Source organism: Fulmarus glacialis, unplaced genomic scaffold (assembly GCF_000690835.1).
Source record: "Fulmarus glacialis isolate BGI_N327 unplaced genomic scaffold, ASM69083v1 scaffold2075, whole genome shotgun sequence".
NCBI classification, from domain to species: Eukaryota; Metazoa; Chordata; class Aves; order Procellariiformes; family Procellariidae; genus Fulmarus; species Fulmarus glacialis.
The window spans coordinates 1-11,868 of NW_009212200.1; the positions used below are offsets into that span (position 1 = coordinate 1).

The 11,868-nt window shown below is 48.3% G+C and overlaps 1 protein-coding gene across 1 annotated transcript; it reads left to right on the forward strand.

Moving 5' to 3' along the window:
• Positions 1 to 531: 531 nt before the first annotated feature.
• On the forward strand, positions 532 to 11,524 carry WDR93 (WD repeat domain 93). Its single transcript, XM_009577775.1, has 15 exons — positions 532 to 795; positions 1,569 to 1,764; positions 2,422 to 2,486; positions 2,729 to 2,807; positions 3,677 to 3,804; positions 5,301 to 5,388; positions 6,027 to 6,210; positions 6,399 to 6,469; positions 6,920 to 7,006; positions 7,328 to 7,459; positions 8,016 to 8,232; positions 8,940 to 9,000; positions 9,747 to 9,903; positions 10,029 to 10,209; positions 11,407 to 11,524. Exons 1-15 carry the CDS (start codon positions 532 to 534, stop codon positions 11,522 to 11,524), a joined length of 2,028 nt encoding a protein of 675 aa, XP_009576070.1.
• Positions 11,525 to 11,868: the final 344 nt, after the last annotated feature.

Here is an 11,868-nt window from a genome sequence, read left to right on the forward strand (position 1 = left end):
GTGGAGGTGGGTCCGCCGTGAGCTCGGCTTTGACGTGAGCTGCCCCGGCCCCGAGGGGGAAGCTCAGAAAGCACCCGGTGGCTTGGAAATGAAGTTTATAACTTCCAGTGAAATCACCTGCTTTCCTAATTAGTTGTTGGGATTTTATCCAGGCCGAATAGCTCTTTCAATAAAGAACGAGCTAATATTTTTGAATGCTTTGTCATAATTCTTATACAAACTCGTGCCAAAGCTTTTACACTCCCTTTTTCTGTAGGAGCCTACAGATGCCTGTGTGGCTGATATTTCCAGAGCAGGACAAAACCCCTGAGTAACAGAGGTGATGCAGCAAGTAGAAATGAGCTATATAGAACAGGGTTGCTCTGGCTATCTCTACTGAAAGGAACCCCCCTTCCCTCTTAGAGATCATTAATCATCTTTTTCTTTTCCCCCATTACCTCATGAAAGTAGATATTGCACGATTCTTCGTTCTTCTGCATCTACTGTGATTCCTGCATCTGTGGTGTGTTTTGCATCTGGAAGGGCAGAGCCATGGCTGTGTATATCCGGAAGCATCCCCTGGAGATTCCTCCACCATCTGAAAAGGACTGGCTAAAGGATGACGAGGAAGATTTCTTCCTGCAGGATCCCGATCGAAAGCGTGATGCCTTGCCTCAGCCCTTCAGGATGATCAACAAACTGGTGATGCTGGTTTTTGAGAATGCTGTGGAAATCATTGAAAGAAGGGAGATGCTCCGAGAAGCGCAAAAATTGAAGGTCCAGCCCACAAAATGCTTTCCTACAGCTGAATTCCAGGTACAGAGCCCCTCACAGCAGAGATAGCGTTAATCACCATAGCAGTTTTTCTAGAGAATATCCATTCAGTTGATCTTACATTCTTCTGTTCATCACCTTCTTCAGAATCCACCACCATCTCACTGATTCACTTCAAAAGGCTGCAGCTTCTAAGCTTGTCTGACAGGTTCTGCTTCCCACCCAACTATCACACCTCCCTGAAAAGAGAGAAGCAGATATTAAACAGCACTAAATTCACCTTCTGCTTCTCAGGCTGGCTCCACCCTTGTTTGCCGAGGAGGAGAAGGTAATTAGTCAGCAGCATATAAATGGGCAAACTCAGCTCTGTGTTATGGTGAATACCCTAATGGGAGCACTGTGAGCAGAAGGGCAGTGCTGCCTTCCTCATCGTTAGGTGGACGTTTCCAGGAAGATACGCTAGCATCTGCTGGTGTTCTGCAATTGCCCAGAGGAATGCAGCATCCCATTGCAGCTCTGTGTTAGCGGTGGGAGGGCTGAGTGCTCCTGAGTTCTTGGCCTTTAAAGCCCCTTCTGTTTATCGGAAGGCGAAAGGTGGGAGCAAACTTTCTCATTCCCAACACAGAACAGTCTCTGTGACAGAGATGAGAGCCCCTTCCCTGCTCTTCTGATGAAAGCTCATGCAAAAATTTTTCCCTTGTAGAATAAATCAGCATTTTCTGTTGGTGAAAGGCTAAAGTATATTGCTAGTATGGCTGATGTATCCTCCACTGGGGAAGCAGTTGGGTACACTCATCTTTTCCCTTTCTTGGTAGGTAACGGGAAGAGCCAATTGCCTTGCAGTGTCTGGAAAATACATCTTTGTCGGTCTGTCCGTGGGTCTGGCTGCCTTCAAGGTGTCTGACTGTAAGGAGGTCTGTGCTTGGGATGCAGTCAAGATGGAGATTTGTGCCATCCATGCCTTGGATTTGGGGAATGAACGCCACGTCCTGCTTGCTGTGGATGAAATGGGTTAGTGTGACGTGGATTTCCTTGACCTACCTGGGATAGATGTGCTCTGGAGCTGAAGAGTTGGCAGCTGCATTATGGAAGAATGCTAAATCAGGAGGAATGTTAGAATGGCTGACAGCTTTCCTAGAAAGCCCTGCAAAGAGGGCGTTAGATAACAGGTTGTAGGGTGGCAGAGTGGCCCTAGGGCCTTCTGATTAGTAGAGGGTGTGGGTTTGGTGTCCTCTCTGGAGCAGCAGAGGCAGGTACAGAGCTGAGGGTGAAGCACAGTAAATTTTAGGAACACCTTGGACTGGACAGAAAGAACCATTGCTTGGTATTACCTCCTACCCGTGCTTTGTTTCTGCACCTGTAATTGCACAGCCCTGTGGTAAATAAGTTAGTTTGTTGATTCATCTGAAACCTATCAATTCTGGTGGAGATACTTTTCAAACTGGCTTATCCATCTCTATGTACAATCGAATGTTTGCTGGTGCTGACATAAGGAAGACAGGAAAAGTTTAGTGCTGGAAGCAGTGGGATGTTCTTCCTTGAGCCCAGGAAAAAATGTAGTCCTGTTCACTCTCCTGCACGTCTTGTAACAGCCATCTCCCAAGAGCACGGCTACCATCTGTTCACTTTTCTCCTCCTTCTCCTGCTACTTTTGTATTTCTATTCCAGGACTAGTCTGGCTCTTCTGCTTTCACAAGGAAAGCTTCCTACTCGTTAAAGTCCTAAATGAAGTGGTAAGTACTGAGTTAATTCCATAGAGGCTGGGCACAGGCTGGTAAGTAATCAGTTGTGAGGAGCACTAATTGCCCTCAGGAATTTCTGTCATGGGCAGCAGCACTCCAAGAGTGCTGCCCAATATTTATTCCTGTTCTTCCAACAATCTGTCTGGCCTTCACCCGGTTGAGAACTGTGTAAGGCCATGGAGCACTCTGAATGGGTGATCTTGCTTTGATGCTAGCCCATTTTTCTTTGGCAGGAGGATATCAGCAAGCGAAGTACTTGTGTGGAGGTGGTGCTCTCCCCGGGAGGTGATTACGCAGGAGTTCTGCTGCAAGGCAAGTGCAGGAACATGGTGTGTTGGGTGACGGCTGTTGTGTTCTAGCAGAAGGGCCAGCAGCAATGCTTTTAAAATGCTCCAAGTGTTCTGCGTTCCCAGGGATTCTGTTCCTAACCCTCACAGTCCCTCCTCCAGCTTAGAGAGCTGGTCCTGCCACCCCCTGTCCTCTCCAAAAGGCCTGATACGGATCAGGACTGATCCCAGAAGTGAGTTCTCTGGAACTGGTCAGTGCAGTTCCCAGCTCCCCGAAGGCTCAGGGAAAGCAGGTTTCCCTCCTCTCTCCAGAAGTACCAAACTCAGTTCTTCCTCTGGTCTGCTATGGCTCACTTTTACACTGGAAATATGTAGACCTGAAGAATTTTCTCTGCAGACATAAGCCAGACAGCATAGAGACAGCCTTTAAAAACACTACAACAAACTCCTTGCTACAACATTCTTCTGTTTCATGGCAGCTACCTTTGTCAACCTATTTGCTGCTAGCAGGTTTTCTGGACCCATGTTTGGTGGAATCTGCCTGGACATATGCTGAGAATGAGATATGTAACATCTGCACAGAACCAGTGTGAGACCATGTCTCATTTTCTACTTTACCTCAGAGGCTACAGATCAAATTCTTTGACTGAGTTGTTTCATGGTATTTCTTCAGTGGATGTGGGACCTTGAGGACTTGAGCTAGAGGCTGAGATGTCAGTCAAGCATGTCAAGCCTTAAGTAAGGGAGGAGAGGTGGGATGCATGGAGTTCACAGGGATTTTGTATTTCAAAAAATATCCAAATCTTCTTTTAAGGATATAAGATAACAGAGGCTGCTTGCTTGAAAGACCTTTTCTCTTCATTTTCAATTGCTCAACATGGTTTCCCAATGCAGACAGCACAAAACCTTGGCTGGAGATCTACCGATTGCCTAAGGATTCCTGGCTGAAGGAGATGGAAAAGAGCCCAGGAGCTGCAGCAGGGCTGGCTTGCAGGGAGAGGCGGTCAAGCTGCACATCTGCGGTACAAAACTGTTCCATCTCCCACTGTGCTATTTTTTCTTATACCCTTTTGCCTACAGGTCTTTCCCCAAGCCTTACTCCTGCAGACAGTGACAGCAAGATACAGGCTGAACAAGTCTGACGGCCCAGGGGGATGGAGTGTGTGTCTTTACAGCTGCTACAGCCGCCCATCCCACATTTCATAAGGCCTTTGTGTTATTGGGACATGTTTACTCTCCCAAGACAGGCTTTCCAACCAGGTTTCCTTGGTCCCAGGGCTAGCGTTCCTGCTGCCCCTCCCTGAAACTGGCAGCTCCTTTCCCAGCAGTATTGCCCCATCTGAGGAGGCCCTATGTAAGGGTATTCCCACAGGGCTTCTCCCTTATGTTACTGGGGGAAGGTGAAGGGGAGTGGGAATTAGGGCCTGATACCTCCACTTGGGAGTCTGGTCCTGAACCAGGGTTTGTGTTTTAGGCTACCTACAAGAGGAGCCTGGTGGAGTCATGGCTGAACCCGCGTGAGCACGGCAGGGTCTCTGCCTGTTTGCACTAACCACTGTCACCTCTGGTTCTTTGGCAGAAAAGTCTGGAGCTGCATGGAGACGGTTCTGCAGAGATGGTAACTGGCCTCAATGAATGTCCTGAGGGGAATTTTAAATGCTGAGTCAGTGCTTAACCCTCTCCTGCATTGCTTTCGCCCTGCTAGATTTCACCTCTCAACACACAGGCACCTTCAGCCCAGCACTTCCAGCTAACCCTCTGTGATACCTGCCTCATTACCCTTCCTTCTTCCTTCAGCAAAGACTTTCCTGGCCATTTAAGAGAGAGCTGCTTCTTGGCCCTGTCTTCAGGGCAAACATCCCCCTTAACTTAGCCAAGTCAAAAGTAAACACCAAGGCATTCCCTCTTTGCTGTTTCCATGTAAACTACCCAAGTTCCTGCCTCTTCTTGCTCAGACATGGTTGATTATTTAGCCAGACCTTTTCTGTTTAGCCAAGTGTCAGTGTGTGTGGGGTGGGGTGGTGGTGGTGGTGGGGACACCGGTGCTGGTCCCCAGTTACAATTTTCTATTCCCAGCCAAGCACATATGTGACCTCCTCCAGTCCTGGGCTCTCTGAAGTAAAATCTAGTTCTTGTATTCATCAGCACTCTGCAACCTTTAGTCCTGCTTTTTTTTTTTTTTTCTTTTCTTTTCTGAGCCTTGCTGTGCCCCACCCAGGCCTGTGCTGCAAGAAGAGTAATTCAGAGAGATTAGTAAAATCAAAAGTGGAGGTTATTTAGGACACAAAGGCAGGAGGTGTCTGGGCAGGACATCCTTTGTAATATTGAGAAAATAGTGACCTCGCTCAAGCTTCTGTGTTTTGGCCTGAAGAATGAGATTAAAACTAGTATCCCCTAGGCAGTGTCAGCCAACCTTTGCATACACTTCCTTTAGGAAGCATTTGATTCCCATGAACAGGTGAAAACTTAGCAGCGTAGGGCACAACACAGTTCTCAGGCTGACATTTTTCTATTGCAGGAATCTGCTGTGTCTGCAAACAAAGCTGATGCAAAGCTGAGTCTCCCAGTGCTGCTGCTGAAAGTGAAGCCACCCAAACCCATTACAGGTCAGGACTGATTCTGTGCTTGCAACCTGCAGACTCCTTCAGGTGACAAAGGAGTCATGGCCCTTATGACTACAGAACAGGTCGGAAAGTTTCAGTAATGTGCTCCCTGGTCCCTTCCTGACCTGTCTTTTTAGTTACATGTAATCCTGTAGTGGGAGTTGCTTCTTACCCGACCATCTCACGTGTCACCTTTGTTAGAACAAAATACTTCAGAGTGTCTTGAAGTGGGTGTCATACGCCCTTGGCTTCATTGTCATCAGAGATGGAGGAGGAGGTTGTTTCCTAGACCCTAGCAACTTGACAGCACCCCTAGTTTGTCACTCTGAGTCCTGGATTCAGAGGAAAGTGCTGAGTTTGAGGAGGGAGCAGACCTTATGCTGGGACACTGTTAGGGAGAATGTCACAGAAAGGCAATGTGAGCTGGGTCCTCAGATGACTTGCCCTAGTCCCTGCCTTTAAATACTGGAAAATGAGCTAGTGATATGGAAAGTCCCACAGAAGATGCAGTGTGTCTCTCTTCAAGACAATGCCACCCTGAAGGAGGGATGGTCAAAGTGCCTCTGAGCACTCCATGGTGTCTTCTCCGTGGTGTCTGTTCCTCCAGGGCTCTGCCTTTTCCCTTTGTGTTCCCAATCCAGGCAGTAGTTTTAAAAGCCCTTTGGATGCCTTGAAGAAAGTGGATGATGGGAGCATGCTTGGCTTGGGGTACAATCACCTAATCAAGGACTCCCAGTGGGAGCAGCAGGAAGCAATCTTCCGCAGCACTTATCGGGAGTATCTGCAGGTCGAGGGTGAGAGAGAGAGCAAGGAGGAGATCCCCAGGTGAGTGGGAGCACCAACCAGGATTTCAGTCCATGAGACATCAACACAGGGCACTTTTCAAGTGTAGATGGAAACCTCTGTCTTAGCTTTGCCTCCTTCATCCCAAAGCTTCAGGGCAGGAGGTCTTGTAACAGTGCTGCCTACTTATCAAAGCCTTTCTTTTACATATATTTCTTCCTTTTTTTCAGACATGCTACTTTTCATTTTCTCCTGCCTAGCCGGATCCTACAGGTGGGGCCTGAAATGAAAGTACAGCCAGGTAATCCAAATGGGCAAAAAGCTGTTAACCTATGAAGCACATCGTTGCATGACATTGAGCTCCAGTTAGAGCTCAATGGCTCTGGCTTGGGTTCACTGTATAAATTCCATCTCCAAGGACATAAGCCTGGATAAAAATGTCAGCCCTAAGACTTATAAGTCAGTTACCAGCATGGTGTCAAACAAACTTAGCTCCATAATTAAAAAAACCCACAACCCCTCCCCAAAACACCAAAAAAGATGAAGAGGCACATAGGCAAGATAAAAATAACAAACAAGGGGAGAGTTTGTTCTGGTTTAGTTCCTGTGTGAGCAGAGTTTCTGTGAGTCCCGTCAGGGAAACCGTGAGAGCTCTAATGAGAGCTTTCTAATGGTGTTTTGGTGTCCTGGATTGTTTCTTTCTTTGTCCCTAGTCTTCTTGTCTCTTTTGTCATTCCCTTCTCTGTACCAGATGTTCCAGCTGGCATCAGTGTGCACTGGGATGGAAGCCACAATCTCTGCTTGTACTTACTTAACTGTCCACTCAAGGAGAAAGTGGGTAAGAAAGTCTTGCTTTCTCTAGCAGAGCACTCTGTGGGGAGTGGGATCATTCAGTGGCCAGTGGCTGTCATGCAGCTGGATCTTCATGATTCAGGGAAATGATGAATGGGGAGGAGAGCTGCCTCACATCTTGTGGGTTAGGCTGGCATTTGGATTATGGGGGTCCATGTTGCACAGGCTGGCAGTATTTTTAGTGAAGCCACTCTGGCAGCAGACTGCAGAAGGGTGCATGTTTTATTGGGAAACTGGATGCTAGTACCACGAGAGAGAATGCTCTGCACCTTCTTACAGTTGTCTCTCTTCACGTCCTTCTGTTTAGACTCTGATCCGAAACCTGATGTTGTGTGGCCATGTGCAGCTCCAATTGCATGCTCGGCTGTCAGTTCCTGCTCCAGGTACCTGGCACTGGCATGTGAAGATGCAACGATAACTATTTGGGATAAACACCTAGGTGAGCTTGCCCTTTGGGACTGTGTATTGGGATCACTGTGGATAAATTGCTCCCTTCTCTAGGAGTTTGAGGCTTTGGGTTGGTGTGAACAAGGGACTGGCAGTGAATCTGAAAGCAAATCTGAAAATAGTTTGGACACTCACTTGTTCATTGGATGCTTGCCCAGAAGTTGCCAATGCAGCGTGACTGCCCTAGCCCTTGCAGAGCCATTCCCATCCACAGCAACGTGGGGGCTGTGAACTGCTGCAGCGAGGACAGACGAATATCTTGTCCTGAGGCTGAGACAGTGACAGTCACTGCTTTGCCACTGCACCCTCAGGTCATCTTTGAGGCTGTTGTGGCATCACAGTCCAGGCTGCTATCGGTGCTAGTGTCATCCTGCCATGATGCAGGGATTCTCCTGGCAGAAGAATCTTCTTTTGCCATCAGGATTGTTCTGGTGGCTGCTGCTCCTGAGCAGGCCACAGTCCAAGCCAAGCTTTCCTTGGATAAATTGCCAGTTCCTTTTTCTTCCTAAACCGCTGTCTCTTTTTTTTTTTCCGCCCTGCTTTCCCAGGGTACCCACTGTCTGTGACTGCCATTCTAGAGGAACGTCTCATCCGTAGTATCCACTTCCTGCAGAGTTCTGCAGCTGCCAGCGATGAGACACCTTGTCCTGGTATAGATCCTGCCTGTCCCATCGTGCAGCTTCTAGTGCTATGCACAGACAGCTCTTTCTATTTGGTGAAAGCACCCAGCGCTGGGAAATCCAGCATCATGCTCCTGGCAGACAGGTGAAGTAAACTCTGATAGGCCTCACTGCAGCCAAAGAAACCATGTGGTATAGTGGTCAGGTCCAGCAGGGAGCCCCAGATTTCTGTGAAGTAGAGAACTTTCTACTGCTTTTACCCAGATAGCTTTGCCATGCTGCTGTCAGCAGCAAGTGTGGTTTTGCTAGAAGTCAGTTCCAGTGCTAAAATCCAACGCTTATTCCAGAATTAGGAGTGTTTCTGGGTTCTTCTATGCACCAGAACACAAGTGCTTGTAGCAGTGCTCCAGTGATGATGTTCAACTAGCTGGGTCTAGCCAGGTACCCAGGGGATTTTTTTCTTCTCTCTTCTGCCCTTGCCAGAATAACTTCCCCCTAGAAGTCAGAATAAACATTTCTTGCCATCTTTCTATCAATTTTGTGTTCACTTATCCCCTTGGTTTGAGGAGAAGGGTCAACTTTGGGGAAGCTGCTGCTCTGAAGGCTGTGGTTTCATGCCTCCATGGTAGGCAGGGGATTTGTATCTCCAACATAGTTCCTCGGCAGGTTTGCACAGGGATGGGCCTTGCAGGTTCCTGCCCAGGAGGAGGCAGGCTTTGTCTCCATAGGGAAGGGGCTTGGCTGGAACTTTATGCCAGCCCGTATGCCACAAACTGCCGTTGTCATTATCATAGCCTCTCAGTATGTGCCAGGTACATGAAACAGTGGCATAAGCCTGAATCTGTTTTACAGGCCTGAAGATCCAAATCTTGCTGTCAGCGCGGTGGTGCCTGTCCCGGCATTCCCCAGTGCAGTGAGTATTACTGCCAGCTCTTTTAAGAACTGGGTGAGAACACAGGTCCTAAGATCCTGTTTCCAATAATGGCTGTAACTGGGTGCCTAGAAGATAAAGAACAGGGCAATCAGATATGGTATTGCCCTCACATCCTTTCCCAGCCTCCAACTATTTTTAGCATAGGTATTTCCTGCACCAGTTACAGGTCTGTATGTAGCTGGTCACTCTCAAAGGATTTGTCTTCCATGATCTTACTCAGTATCCCCTTGCACCCATGTCCTCTAACTGACCACTGAGGTGGGAGGCACTGGAGGCCCTGTGCACATGGACAGGTCCAACTGCAAAGACGAGGGGGTTCAGCCATGAAGCTTCAGGCATCAAGGTCAAATATGAGAGGACGTCATGGTGAGGAGAAGTTACAAGCAGAAGTCCAGCCAGACCTTTCAAGTGGTCTCAAAAAGTTTTCAGGCATGGGGAGAAAAGGACTAAAAGCCGCTTGCCAGAGCCAGCCATGCAGAAGGCTGGATCTAGTTAATTTCTAACCTACCCTGCTGCCCTTTTCCAATCCCAACCTGCAGCAATTCCAGTCCAAGTTCCCTGCACAGCCTGTTCTTGATCTGCTGTGGCCCTATGACTACTGGTCAGGCAAAGAAAACAGCATCGTAGTTGGGGATGTGAAGTCCTGAATGTCATTCCATGTCCTTTCCAGGAAATACTTTTCACTTTTTTTACATCTATTTCTAAGTGTCAACTTGCTGTTTCAGGCCCTGGTCTTTTCCTGGGATGGCACAGTGTCCCTGATGAACACTGCCACATCACAGATTGTTTTCTGCTTCAGTACTCCACCTTCTCATGCTGTAGCATCCCCCTGGCAGCCAGTGTTCACAGTGGATAGTGTGAATTGGTGCTTGCTGCTTCGAGGTGGGTAGCACCTTGGAGTGGTCTTAGATACATGGTCACTGGGTGCATTCCGCTGTGCACTGATCCTTGATAGTTCTTATTGGATGACTCCTGATGCAATAGCCCACTGTTTTGTTTCTGTCTAGGAGATAAACAGCAACAGGCAGATGCACTGGCACAGAGCAGAGCCAGTCACAGCACCGTCTTCCTTTTTGACTTCAACTCCTACCCACTGAAGGAGGCTTTCCCAAAGGAACCAGATTTGTCTCTCAAATCCTTGCAGAACCTGCCATGGATTGAGAGATGTAACATTTTCTTACGTGATAGGTAAGGTTCTCCTTCTGCCTGATAGGTAAGTGCACCTGCATTATTGTAAGCTGTGGTGTTGCTCAGGTCCATGCAAGGTCTCATCCTGGAGTTTCTGGGTTCTTCTGTGCGCTGTGACAGATTTACGTCTGGGTAAGGTTGATGTTCAGGTAGCTGGATTCCTGACAGCCACCCAGAACCCTTCCTCCTCTCCCTTCCGTCCTTCCTAGAACAACTAAACAGCTGTAAGTCAGGATGCCTGGGGCAGTCTTGTCATTCCAGGTAGAGAGGACTTGCTAGTTCTAATGTGCTTCTGTGCAACACAGATTGTGCAAGCTTGTCGGAGAATATGATCGTCACTTAAGTGTCTGTGTCTTCCTTTTGACCCCATAGCCAGGCAGAGCTGGGATCTCCTGGTACCTTGCTCTTGCCCTCCATTCCTAGGTTCATTTGATGTTTAAGTAGATTTGTGTTGGAGGCTTCTCGGTTTGAGAAGGTCCCCAGCACCCTCAGGCCGAGGTTGCAGTCAGAGCTTAGCTGATGCATTGAGTTCATGCCGTCACTAGATGGCAATGTGACATCTCTTATTGGGTGACCTTTTCCTTGAATTATTTCTTTTGGGAACCTGGAGCCAGATCCATGTCAATGATACTCTGTTTGTTTTTTTCACTGTGCCTTAATTCTTCAATTTGAAATGGAACAGGTGGGTGCAGATATGACCTTACAGCACATATTCGCTGGCAGCCTTCCCTAATTCCTTGTCTCCAGGGTGAATCCTGTGGTGTTGTCTGGCTGGTTAAATGGAGAAAAGTTTCATCCTATGCTACCTGCCACCAGTTCTGTCCCTCCCTCTCATAAAGCTGGAGAGGAGATTCTTGTCTGCCTTATACCAGAAAAATTGGAGAGACATCACCTCAGGGATATCTTGCTCCCTGGGTACTGAGAGCTCAAGCCAGAGCAGAGCAGATACAACTGCAGTGAGACCTCTGTCTACAGAGGCTAACAGGCAAAGAGAAATATGGAAGTCGTTGCTGTCAAGAGCAGTAAACTTGGGTGCTGAGTGGCATGAGGGAATCACTGAGGTTTTTTGGACACAAGAAGTCTGAACTGCTTAATTTGTAGTGAGCCCCAGGGACCCTTGGGGGAACCAGGCTAGGGTTGTCTGAGCGCCGGGGGAATAGCAGGGATGTTTTAACCTCCCTTTTCTTTCCTCGTTAGGCAGCAAAGCCTGCTGGGACTCAGGGAGCAGTTGCCTGAGTACTGGAGTCGGCTGCAGGCACAAGCAGCTGCCATGGACAAGGAGAGACAGAACATGAAGGGACAGAAGAAGCCGTAGTCAGCCTTGCATCCTGAGGGCCAGGCTCTGCACTATCACAATCCTGCAGACTCATGATCCAGCACTGATATTTTGACAGCAACTCTATTCAAATCTATCCTGCTGCTTTCCAGCCTGGGGCAATTTGTCATGTGAAGTAGCTGCTTGCCTGCCACTGCTCAGCCACAAGGATCTGTGCCCTGCCTCTCTCCTTACCTAACCCCAGCAGGGTTCAACCCCTCCTCATCAGAGACAAATGCTGCTGATGAATGAGTGTTGAGATAGGAAAGGCCTCTCATCGAGGTGGCAGGCCCAACCCCTGTGTGGCTCAGCTAAGGATTTGAGTTGGATCTCTGAGTCCTCCC

What these genes read in the sequence shown, in the direction of transcription:
- WDR93 (XM_009577775.1), top strand. Translation starts at nt 532, where the DNA reads ATGGCTGTGTATATCCGGAAGCATCCCCTGGAGATTCCTCCACCATCT. An exon ending in TTCCTACAGCTGAATTCCAG is followed by an intron (nt 796 to 1,568) that starts GTACAGAGCCCC and finishes CTTTCTTGGTAG; the next exon opens with GTAACGGGAAGAGCCAATTG. An exon ending in GGTCAAGCTGCACATCTGCG is followed by an intron (nt 3,805 to 5,300) that starts GTACAAAACTGT and finishes TTTCTATTGCAG; the next exon opens with GAATCTGCTGTGTCTGCAAA.